We start from the raw sequence: 12,617 nt of genomic DNA, 5'->3' as shown, positions 1-12,617 counted from the left end.
CATGTCTCCTTCTTCTAAGAGGGGCAGGGGGCCATCCCACAAGCACACTGAACTTAAAGGGGAAGACACCTGCATCTGTTAGAATGCTGCCAGATTGTGCTAAACATATTTAAACGTCATAAAAAAATAGCATAAACACCTCTTACAGGTTGTAACGAGTGTCAGACTACAAATACCTTCTCTTAGGCTACTTTCAGACTTGCGTTATGAGGCGCAGCGCAGGGCCGCCACTAAGCTCCGCCCCCGGCCGCGCCTCCTCCGGTCAGCTCCTCCTATGGGCGCATGACGCTGCATGCGACCGGTGTGCCCTAAGTTTAGCGTTGGGTACGCTGGCCGTGCGCTGGTATGCTTTTGCCGGCGCATGCACCCTTTTGGCGCTGTGCCGATGTGCGCCAAATGCATCGCGTTGCATTTCTGTGCACTCGGCGCAGCGCCAAAAGGGCTCATGTGCCGGCAAAAGCATACCAGCACTCGGCCAGTGTACTCAACGCTAAATATAGGGTACGCCGGTCGCATACAGCGTCATGCGCCCATGGGAGGAGCTGATCGGAGGAGGTGCGGCCGGGGGCAGAGCTTAGCAGTGGCCTTGCGCTGCGCCTAATAATGCAAGTCTGAAAGTAGCCTTACTGAGCACAAATGGACAGAACAAGCTCCCTTCCAGGTTCTGATGAGAAGTGACAAGCAGGCAAGAGAGAGCACTGTTATTGTGCATTGTAAGGACAAAACCTGGCAAGCAAAGACTAGCATGCACTGGGAATCACCCCTTTATTGATTTATATGTATTACAGGTTCTACTCCTTTTCTTATTAGTAAAGTCTTCCTCCCACACTGCACAGCACTTCAATTCTCAAAATGGCATTTCATCGCAGAGCATGTCACCAGACATATGAACTCACATTGTTCAGTGTTTTTCTACAGAAGGAGGAAAATAGAAAGGTCCATTCTCATTGAATATCAACAACCATTTTGAGATTTTGAGGTATGCACTCTGTGAAGAAGGCCAGGATAATAACTGAAATGTACCCATCACATTTGTTAATATAAATACAAAGTGGACAACCCGTTTAAAAAAAAAAACTAACTGATTTAGAGGCATATTGGTAATACTATGCTTCACGTTAAAATATAAAAGGTGAAATCTGCTTCTACAGCACACTGACCCATATCAAAGCATGAACCACCAGAAGACTCTGAGCCAGAAGTGTAGATACACAGAAGAAGAAGTGATCAGGCTTCTTGCTTCTTCTCACCCTACAACATGCACCAGTGATCCTATTCCCTCAAGTCTCCTTCAGTACCTCTCCCCAGCTGTCACTACCCACCTTACTAAAATATTTAACCTCTCTCTTTCTTCAGGTATCTTTCTCTCTTCATTCAAACATGCCATCATAATCCCTTTACTTAAAAAACCTTCCCTGGACCTGAACAGGCTGCTAACTACAGATAAAGGGCCTGTCATACTAAGCGATATCGCTAGCAATATTGCTATAACGTCGCTGGTTTTTGTGACGTTATAGCAATATTGCTAGTGATATCGCTGTGTCTGATACTTACCTCCGACCAGTGGCGGATTATAATGAGGTCAATTTGGGCAGTTGCCCCGGGCCCAGTGGGGTTAAGGGGCCCACAGCCCAGGCCAGTAAATTGCCCCATTATAATCCGCCACCGCGCAGGGCCGGATTATAGGCAGGGCAGGCGGGGCTTCAGCCCCGGGGCCCCCACCACAAGAGCTTCTAAGGGGGCCCCCACCACATTCCTGCTGGCTGCTGCAATGGCACTCCATCTTCTCCCCACCTAAAAGTGAGTGACCGTGGGGGCGGCATTATGTGCTCTGCTACCAGCAGCATCTACAAGTAGCGTGAACGCTGATGCTGCTGGTAGCGTGCAAAGGCTTGTGATGAGATCACAGGAGGTAAGGTGTCAGGGCCTGCGATCATGTGACCCCTGTCTCCTCCCCTCCTGTGACCTCATCACAGGTCCTGTGCGCACAGCACTGAGCACTGAGAGCAGCCATGTATGTGGAGTGCGGCTCTGCGGGTGGAGGTAGGTGCTGGAGGCTCCATTATTCTCTATGTGGAGTGTGGCTCTGCGGGTGGAGGTCGGTGCTGGAGGCTCCATTATTCTCTATGTGGAGTGTGGCTCTGCGGGTGGAGGTCGGTGCTGGAGGCTCCATTATTCTCTATGTGGAGTGCGGGTGGAGGTCGGTGCTGGAGGCTCCATTATTCTCTATGTGGAGTGCGGCTCTGCGGGTGGAGGTCGGTGCTGGAGGCCCCATTATTCTCTATGTGGAGTGCGGCTCTGCGGGTGGAGGTTGGTGCTGGAGGCTCCATTATTCTCTATGTGGAGTGTGGCTCTGCGGGTGGAGGTCGGTGCTGGAGGCTCCATTATTCTCTATGTGGAGTGTGGCTCTGCGGGTGGAGGTCGGTGCTGGAGGCCCCATTATTCTCTATGTGGAGTGCGGCTCTGCGGGTGGAGGTCGGTGCTGGAGGCTCCATTATTCTCTATGTGGAGTGCGGCTCTGCGGGTGGAGGTAGGTGCTGGAGGCTCCATTATTCTCTATGTGGAGTGCGGCTCTGCGGGTGGAGGTCGGTGCTGGAGGCCCCATTATTCTCTATGTGGAGTGCGGCTCTGCGGGTGGAGGTAGGTGCTGGAGGCCCCATTATTCTCTATGTGGAGTGCGGTGCTGGAGGCTCCATTATTCTCTATGTGGAGTGCGGCTCTGCGGGTGGAGGTCGGTGCTGGAGGCCCCATTATTCTCTATGTGGAGTGCGGTGCTGGAGGCTCCATTATTCTCTATGTGGAGTGCGGCTCTGCGGGTGGAGGTAGGTGCTGGAGGCTCCATTATTCTCTATGTGGAGTGCGGCTCTGCGGGTGGAGGTCAGTGCTGGAGGCCCCATTGTTCTCTATATAGAGTGCGGCTCTGCGGGTGGAGGTCGGTGCTGGAGGCCCCATTATTCTCTATGTGGAGTGCGGCTCTGCGGGTGGAGGTCGGTGCTGGAGGCTCCATTATTCTCTATGTGGAGTGCGGCTCTGCGGGTGGAGGTCGGTGTCGGAGGCCCCATTATTCTCTATGTGGAGTGCGGCTCTGCGGGTGGAGGTCGGTGCTGGAGGCCCCATTATTCTCTATGTGGAGTGCGGCTCTGCGGGTGGAGGTAGGTGCTGGAGGCCCCATTATTCTCTATGTGGATTGCGGGTGGAGGTAGGTGCTGGAAGCTCCATTATTCTCTATGTGGAGTGGGGCTCTGCGGGTGGAGGTTGGTGCTGGAGGCTCCATTATTCTCTATGTGGAGTGCGGTGCTGGAGGCTCCATTATTCTCTATGTGGAGTGCGGCTCTGCGGGTGGAGGTCGGTGCTGGAGGCCCCATTATTCTCTATGTGGATTGCGGGTGGAGGTAGGTGCTGGAAGCTCCATTATTCTCTATGTGGAGTGCGGCTCTGCGGGTGGAGGTAGGTGCTGGAGGCCCCATTATTCTCTATGTGGAGTGCGGTGCTGGAGGCTCCATTATTCTCTATGTGGAGTGCGGCTCTGCGGGTGGAGGTCGGTGCTGGAGGCCCCATTATTCTCTATGTGGAGTGCGGTGCTGGAGGCTCCATTATTCTCTATGTGGAGTGCGGCTCTGCGGGTGGAGGTAGGTGCTGGAGGCTCCATTATTCTCTATGTGGAGTGCGGCTCTGCGGGTGGAGGTCGGTGCTGGAGGCCCCATTATTCTCTATGTGGAGTGCGGTGCTGGAGGCTCCATTATTCTCTATGTGGAGTGCGGCTCTGCGGGTGGAGGTAGGTGCTGGAGGCTCCATTATTCTCTATGTGGAGTGCGGCTCTGCGGGTGGAGGTCAGTGCTGGAGGCCCCATTGTTCTCTATATAGAGTGCGGCTCTGCGGGTGGAGGTCGGTGCTGGAGGCCCCATTATTCTCTATGTGGAGTGCGGCTCTGCGGGTGGAGGTCGGTGCTGGAGGCTCCATTATTCTCTATGTGGAGTGCGGCTCTGCGGGTGGAGGTCGGTGTCGGAGGCCCCATTATTCTCTATGTGGAGTGCGGCTCTGCGGGTGGAGGTCGGTGCTGGAGGCCCCATTATTCTCTATGTGGAGTGCGGCTCTGCGGGTGGAGGTAGGTGCTGGAGGCCCCATTATTCTCTATGTGGATTGCGGGTGGAGGTAGGTGCTGGAAGCTCCATTATTCTCTATGTGGAGTGGGGCTCTGCGGGTGGAGGTTGGTGCTGGAGGCTCCATTATTCTCTATGTGGAGTGTGGCTCTGCGGTTGGAGGTCGGTGCTGGAGGCCCCATTATTCTCTATGTGGAGTGCGGCTCTGCAGGTGGAGGTCGGTGCTGGAGGCCCCATTATTCTCTATGTGGAGTGCGGCTCTGCGGGTGGAGGTCGGTGCTGGAGGCTCCATTATTCTCTATGTGGAGTGCGGCTCTGCGGGTGGAGGTCGGTGTCGGAGGCCCCATTATTCTCTATGTGGAGTGCGGCTCTGCGGGTGGAGGTCGGTGCTGGAGGCCCCATTATTCTCTATGTGGAGTGCGGCTCTGCGGGTGGAGGTAGGTGCTGGAGGCCCCATTATTCTCTATGTGGATTGCGGGTGGAGGTAGGTGCTGGAAGCTCCATTATTCTCTATGTGGAGTGGGGCTCTGCGGGTGGAGGTTGGTGCTGGAGGCTCCATTATTCTCTATGTGGAGTGTGGCTCTGCGGTTGGAGGTCGGTGCTGGAGGCCCCATTATTCTCTATGTGGAGTGCGGCTCTGCAGGTGGAGGTCGGTGCTGGAGGCCCCATTATTCTCTATGTGGAGTGCGGCTCTGCAGGTGGAGGTCGGTGCTGGAGGCTCCATTATTCTCTATGTGGAGTGCGGCTATGCAGGTGGAGGTCGGTGCTGGAGGCTCCATTATTCTCTGTGTAGTGCGGCTCTGCGGGTGGAGGTCGGTGCTGGAGGCTCCATTATTCTCTATGTGGAGTGCGGCTCTGCGGGTGAAGGTCTGTGCTGGAGGCCCCATTATTCTCTATGTGGAGTGCGGCTCTGCAGGTGGAGGTCGGTGCTGGAGGCTCCATTATTCTCTATGTGGAGTGCGGCTATGCAGGTGGAGGTCGGTGCTGGAGGCTCCATTATTCTCTATGTGGAGTGGGGCTCTGCAGGTGGAGGTCAGTGCTGGAGGCTCCATTATTCTCTATGTGGAGTGGGGCTCTGCAGGTGGAGGTCGGTGCTGGAGGCTCCATTATTCTCTATGTGGAGTGTGGCTCTGCGGGTGGAGGTCGGTGCTGGAGACCCCATTATTCTCTATGTAGAGTGTGGCTCTGCGGGTGGAGGTCGGTGCTGGAGGCCCCATTATTCTCTATGTGGAGTGCGGCTCTGCGGGTGGAGGTAGGTGCTGGAGGCTCCATTATTCTCTATGTGGAGTGCGGCTCTGTGGGTGGAGGTTAGTGTCGGAGGCTCCATTATTCTCTATGTGGAGTGCGGCTCTGCGGGTGGAGGTCGGTGCTGGAGGCCCCATTATTCTCTATGTAGAGTGTGGCTCTGCGGGTGGAGGTCGGTGCTGGAGGCCCCATTATTCTCTATGTAGAGTGTGGCTCTACGATTCGTGACCCCCGTCACGTGACGAGGGGGGCCCACAGAGTCTGAACTGCCCCGGGCCCTGGCTACCCTTAATCCACCCCTGCCTCCGACCCGCTCCCCCGCTGGTTATCGCTGATCGCGCTACAACGTCCTGGACCGTTTCTCGTCGTCAGCTTCCTGCTGGGCTTCCTGTGGCGCCGACGAGCGACGCGTGGACGCGGGCGGGAGGACGTCAGGATCGCCTCGTCTGACAGGTAAGTAGCGACCGCCGATCCCTGCTATGTCGCTGGTGAGATCTGTCTGTGTGGCAGCTCACTAGCGACCACTTAGCGATGCACCAGCGATCCTGACCGCGTCATATCACTGGTCAGGATCGCTGGTGCATCGCTAAGTGTGACAGTACCTTAACTGTCCCTTTATCTCTAAACTCCTGGAACTCTTGGTCCACTCCTGTCTCATGCTATCTCTCAGATAACTCTCTATTTGACCCTTTACAATCTGGTGTCTGCACTTCACACTCTAGTGAATCTGCCCTTACTAAAGTCTCTACAGTGGCATATAAAAGTCTGGGCACCCCTAGTCAAAATTACTGTTATTGTAAACAGTTAAGAAGATGAAATGATCTTTAAAAGGGCTAAACTTAAAGATGACACATTAAGGCTGGTTTCACATTGGCGTTTTTGCGCGCAGCGCACCGTGCGCATGCGCACTGCGCCCCTATGTTTAAAATGGCGTGCGCAGTGTTTTGCGCATGTTAGCGTTTTCGTGCGCATGCGTTTTTTTGTCTGTTGCGCCAGGCGCGCCAGACGCAACATGTTGCATTTTTTGGTCCGCCCTGTCTCGTCAAAAAAACGCATGCGCACGCTTGCGCACGGAATGCGCAAAAACCCCCCATTGTCGCCCATGAGAGCGCATGCGTGCGCATGTGTTTGCGCACGCTTGCGTTTTTTTGCGCATGCGTTTTTAAGGTCAACACGTCTGGAAAGTTGTCTAGACGCTAATTAAGCAGGTGATAAAAAGTTTGAGTGGGCGGTGGAATTCACCAGTACTCTGGAGATTAGAGAGCGAGCCAGACACAATCAAATTTTCTCCACAAGAACCTGCTGATAATGTAAGTATAAGGCCTGTTTCACACTTCCGTTTTTTTGGTCCGCTAAAAAACGGATCCGCCGCTAAAAAAACGGATCCGCGATTTTTTCGCGGATCCGTTTTTTTTTTCCCATAGACTTACATTTGCGGCTACCGCGGATCCGTCAAAAAAATGGATCCGTTTGCGGGGAAAACGGCGGATCCATTTTTTTAGCGGACCATCCAAAAAAACGGAAGTGTGAAACAGGCCTAAATACCTATATGTGTGCCTGAATGTTGAATTAAAAAAGTTCAAAACTTTTCTATGTACTAATTTCTCTTTTTATTTTTTCCAGCATGTCTTCTTCATCTGAAGAGTTCGTACCCGAGACTGGGCACGAGGCCGAAGAAGTGAGTACCATGCTTCCCTATGGATAGTTAAAAAAAAATGTACACATGTGGGTAATTTTTTTAATTATTTTTCAGAGCTCATCCTCCACCACGCCACCACGCCAGGAGGAACGGCAGGAGCAGCAGCAAGGCCAAGTGCGGGCGGGAAGACGGGATGTAAGTACAGAATGTTTAAATTTTTGGGATAGCTTAATTTCTATATGCAATTTTTTTTGGGAAACCGTATTGTTTTTTTTTTATATTTTTTTTTATTATTGAAAGGTTTTTTTTTTCATTTTTATGAGTATTTTTGGGTTTTTGTTATGCTTGTGGTTTTAGTGTGGTTTTTTTATTATATTTACAGCAACGTTTTTTTTTTTTTTGGTTTTTGAAAAGGGATTGAAAATGTTTTTTCGGTTTTTTTAATGTATTTTATGTGTTTTTTGGTGGTTTTTTTTTTTAAATAGCATGGCTTGGAATTTTTTTTTTTTAATATTTTCTGCAATGTGTTCAAAAAGCAAAAAAAAAAAAAAACTTCAAAGTACAAATTGCAGAAAATATTAAAAAAAAAACAAAAAAAACCAAGCCATGCTATTAAAAAAAACACACCAAAAAAACATTGAAAATGTTTTTTCGGTTATTTTAATGTATTTTGTGTGGGGGTTTTTTTGGTGTGTTTTTTTTAATAGCATGGCTTGTTTTTTTTTTTTTTATATTTTCTGCAACGTACTTTGCTGGATTTTTTGGGTATATGTAATTTATTTGTATTTTATTTTCATTCATGCATTTATTTTTATATTTCAATGTATCAAAATTTTTTTTCTTTATTTTCTAGGCTCCACTGCGGGAGGAGGAGCTCGCCCTGGACAATGACGAGCTCATTCGTCTAGTCCAGGAGCGAGTTCCGTTGTGGGACACCCGTCACCAGCTGCACTCGGACAGCGTGGTGATCCGGCGGCTCTGGAACCAGGTGGCCGAATCGCTGATGGATGGCTGGGACAACGCGACTGCCAGGGTCCGCAAGGAGTTTCGTAAGTATTTCACTGCAGTCTGATGCAGCAGTGATCTTGGTGTGATGCTATTAACCCCATGGAGTTTCTAGCATCACACACAGTTAGGTGATCACAGCCTCCAGCGCATTGTCTTTAATTTTTTTTTTTTTTGTGTTTTATTGTTTCCCTACAGTGAACAAAGTCAGAACCCGTTGGCGCTCGATGAAGGACCGCTTCAACAGGGATATCCGCCAGGAGAGAGAGGTTCGCAGTGGTGCTGCGTCAAGGACCGGCACGAAATACCGGTATCATCGTGCCATGGCCTTTTTAAGACCGGTCCTTGCCTCCCGAACGTAAGTATATTCTAGTTGTATTGTGTTTTATTCTGTGCTTTTCAATTCCACAGGACTTGTCGATTTTTATGCTATAGTACTAATTTCTTTCTTATATTTTCACAGCACCTGGAGCAGCACCCTGCAACCTGGCTCCGAAGCGGTCCTTCATCCAGCTGCCACGGACCCCTCCCAGCCATCCATCAGCGATGAAGCACCTTGCAGGTCTGGACCACAGTCATCTGGAGACCAGGAAGCTGGTCGCTCAGGTGTTCCCCTGTCCCAGGTCTCTGCCACTGGTTTTGCGGGCACTTCCCGCCAGCAGCGGCAGAGGGCCTCGGACAGGCCTGCCATGCCCGAGTTCGTTCAGTTGAGCTCGGTCTTTCAGAGTAGCCTCAAGGCACTCTCTGATAGACTTGATAGCGGGTTCCTCCTTTTGGACCAACGCTTCAAGTCTATCGAGGGTCGCCTTGAGCGCCTGGAAGCCGACCTCGCCAGACCAGCCCAGCATTTTTACACACAGATAGCTCGGGACTCGGCGGAACACCTTACCCCTGAACTCCAGTTAACTGTCATGCAGGCCTGCAACAATGCTTATATGCAGGCTATGCAGCAGACTCGGTATATGCAGCAGTCAGCGGTGGCATTTCCACCAGTGCCACCGTTGACTCGTTATACTGCAATACCGACATCTGCTGCATATCACTGCACGGCCACCACTGTTCCAAGCTTCGCCGGACCACTGCATACCACCCCAAGTCCGAGTGCAGCTGGACTGTCACCCGCCATCTCCATGCCAAGCGCTGCTCCTGCCTGGCCCACCACTGCTGCCGCCACCACCACAGGATGGCCCGTCACCACCCCTGTCTTCAGCGCCACCAGCACGAGGACCACCCCTGCCTGGACTGCCACCGCCACCACCACGGAGCATCAGCAGACGGGGGACCCGCACTCGATATTTGCGGCACCGACCGTAACCTTCACCACCACCAGCATGCAGCACGATCCTGGCAGGCGGTCCCCAACCACCATGCGGTCCCCCAGCTCCAGGCGGTCACACAGGTCACGGGGGTCCAGTATGTCCTCCGGCACAAGACGGGTAGGCAGCCGCCGAAATCGGAGGGAAAACAGCAGGAGGTCTCTCACCCTCCCTCCTCCCACTTCCCAAATTTCCTTACCTCGCCTCCCTTCTCCCACTTCTTTAATTCCTCCCTCCCCTCTAACCACAACCTCCACCAGCCATTCCTCATCCCTCCACACCCCCCAATTTCCACCATCCTAAATAAAAAAAATTGTTAATTTTTTTCATAAAAATGTTTGGTTATTTTGTGTTTCATCACCTGCACACACTGCGCCTTACACTTTGTGTTTGTGACACCACATAGCTCCAGTACTGACACGTTTCTTGTGTCATTCTTGGAGCTATGTGATGTGACAAACACAAATATATGACTTGTATTTTCATGCACCAGTCTCTTCTGTCTGTTGGTATTGGTCAGAATGATGGTGGAGGGTACAAGGCATATATATTCTCAACTTGCAGGTATCATAAAGACTGATTTGAGGATGGTATTTTATTATTTTATTTTATTTATGAAGTCAGGATGTTTTTTTTTTTTGGGGGCATCATCACTTCATGACACCAGGCCAGGGAATGGTAGAAGTTGTAAACCTTTCTCATCTCTCCAGTCTGCATGCAAGAGTGGAGATAGTACAACCAAAATATTTAACATGACATGGTCAGTTATCAACCAGAGTGAAGGATGCTAACATTTATTAATAAACATATTTATACCATTTGGTCCTGCCATGCTACACGACCCACATCGGTTACGAAGAAATCCGCAAATTTGTCCCTCATTTGGGCAACTTCCACTGAAGACCGAAGAGGGTGCTGATTATAATCAGGCAAAGGGTTGGCAGCAGGTTCGTCCATATCAAAGTTCGGTGGCTCCTTTGCCATTACAAAGTTGTGCAGAACCACACATGCCTTCACAACCTCGTCCACAGTTTCCATTTTCAGGTTGATGGCGGTGCTAAGAATTCTCCATCTGCCCACTAAAATGCCAAAGGCGCACTCTACAGTCCGGCGTGCCCTTGTCAGCCTGTAATTGAAAATTTTCTTGGTGTGGTCCAAGGCACGGCTGGAGTACGGCTTTAGCAGGTTCTGGCACATCTGAAATGCCTCATCCCCAACTAAAACAAATGGCAGTGGTGGAGCATCAGTTTGGGGAAGAGGCTGTGCCTGTGGAAAATTAAAATGGTTGCTGTACAACCTCCGGCCCATATTGGAGTTCTTGAAAGTGTGCGAGTCGTTGCTCCTTCCGAAAGCCCCAATGTCCACCGCCACAAACCGGCAGTCAGCATCTGCTATCGCCATAAGGACTGTGGAAAAGTACTTCTTATAATTGAAGAACTCGGAGCCACTTCTTGCTGGTTTCGTGATTCGGATGTGCTTCCCATCCACGGCTCCTAGGCAGTTTGGAAAATTGCAGAGTTCCCAAAATTTTTCAGCTATTTGAAGCCACTTTTCGGTGGTGGGTAAGGGCAGATACTCCGGACAGAGAACTTCACACAGAGCCCTGCAGGTGTCGGCAACTATCCCGGATAAAGTGGAGATTCCCAGCCGGTACTGGAAATGCAGGGATGACAGACTCTCTCCAGTTGCCAGGAACCTGTCAATAAAAAAAAAAAAAAAAAAATTATATTTCTGTCTAGGGTATAAATAAAAACCCTGGAAATCAAAAGTACATGGGATATCTGTTTTGCATGATTTTTAAATAAAATATAGCAGAAAAACATTTTGCAAAGAATTTTGATTAGTAAATGAGAAAATCCAATGAGAAAAAAAAATTAGGGAAAAAAAAAGGTTCACTAAAAATGAAGCAACAAAATATTACCCCCAAAAAAAACAAAACATTTTTTAAAAATCCAAATTAATTTAGGCACAACATTACACTCCATAAGGTGACGAGCAGTTTCAGTAAAAATGATGCAAAAAATTATTAACCAAAAACCAAAAATGTTAAAAAAAATAATTAATAAAAAAACCCAAACAATTTAGGCACAACATTACATACCATAAGGTGCCGAACAGTTTCGCTAAAAATGATGCAAAAAAAATATTACCCAAAAAAAATTTTTTATAAAAAAAAAAAAAAAAACAAAAAAAAACACCCAAAAAAATAAATAAATAAATAAATTTAGGCAAAAAATTACATACCGTAAGGTGACCAGGAGCCTTTCTTCCGGAGGAATGGCACGCCGAAGCTGAGTGTCCCGTCTCCGGATGATGCCTTCGACCATACCCAGCAAGTCCATGAAGCTCTCCTGGGACATCCGGATATAGTCTCCAAATTTCTGCGGGTTGACCTGGAGCTCGGTGTACAGCGTGTGATACGCTCCACGGCTTTCCCGGACTTCTATTATCGGATGCCTCCAAAAGCGACGCCGCTGCCATCTCTGGTGTCTCTCCCTCTCCCGCTGGCAAGCAAAGGCATACGCCTGAGACATCGCGATGTCAAGATCAAGCTTGAAATGGAAATTATCCATACGCATATCCATCATATCCACTGGCAAAGCAGCAAAATGTGAGGAATTCTGCTGTACAAGGTCTATAAAAAGACACTCCCACTGTTGTCCCATTTGTCCCATTGGTGAACTCTCTCTTGTTTGTTAAAAACAGTTTTTGAAATATCACACCTAAAAACGCATGCGCGTGAAAAACGCATGCGCAAGCCAAAAACGCATGAAAAACGCAAGCAACGCTGCGGTTTTTTAACGCATCAGCGTTCGCTTGCCGTAAAAAAAACGCAGCGTTGCTTGCGTTTTTCATGCGTTTTTCATGCGTTTTTCATGCGCACGATGCGCTGCGCAAAAAAGCGCCAATGTGAAACTAGCCTTACTTTGTATTTTAGGCAAAAAATCTATTGTTACATTTTACATTTTAAAAATTACAAAAAGTAAAATGGGCTGATGCAAAAGTTTGGGTACCTTTGGAGATTTATGTGCTCAGATAACTTTGATCAAAGTTTCAGACTTTAATTATCCTTAGGGTTATGGCTTGTTCACTATCATCGTTAGGAAAGGTCAGGTAATGCAATATTCCCAGCTTTATAAAAACCCAGCCTCCTCTAACTTTTTGCCCCAAAAAATGCAGCCATGTGTTCTAATCAGCTGCGTAGCTCTCTGAAAATGAAAATGGTGGAGGCCCACAAGCAAAAGAAGGCTATAAGAAGATAACAAAGCATTTTCAAGTTCCCCTTTCCTTAGTACAAAATGTAATTAAGAA

The 12,617-nt window shown here is 49.4% G+C and overlaps 1 protein-coding gene across 1 annotated transcript; it reads left to right on the top strand.

Annotated features, from left to right (window-relative positions):
• The first annotated feature begins 7,638 nt into the window (after window positions 1–7,638).
• LOC141049469 (uncharacterized) lies at window positions 7,639–9,608 on the top strand. Its single transcript, XM_073545942.1, has 2 exons — window positions 7,639–8,033; window positions 8,188–9,608. The coding sequence occupies exon 2, from the start codon at window positions 8,679–8,681 to the stop codon at window positions 9,606–9,608; it is 930 nt and encodes a 309-aa protein (XP_073402043.1). The 5' UTR covers window positions 7,639–8,033; window positions 8,188–8,678.
• Window positions 9,609–12,617: the final 3,009 nt, after the last annotated feature.

This window comes from Dendrobates tinctorius, unplaced genomic scaffold (genome assembly GCF_039654945.1).
Source record: "Dendrobates tinctorius isolate UK_male_01 unplaced genomic scaffold, ASM3965494v1 ptg000144l, whole genome shotgun sequence".
NCBI classification, from domain to species: Eukaryota; Metazoa; Chordata; class Amphibia; order Anura; family Dendrobatidae; genus Dendrobates; species Dendrobates tinctorius.
The sequence above is the reverse complement of the archived record's forward strand: the minus strand, read 5'-3'. Positions and strand labels throughout refer to the sequence as shown.

What these genes read in the sequence shown, in the direction of transcription:
- LOC141049469 (XM_073545942.1), top strand. Translation starts at nt 8,679, where the DNA reads ATGCCCGAGTTCGTTCAGTTGAGCTCGGTCTTTCAGAGTAGCCTCAAG.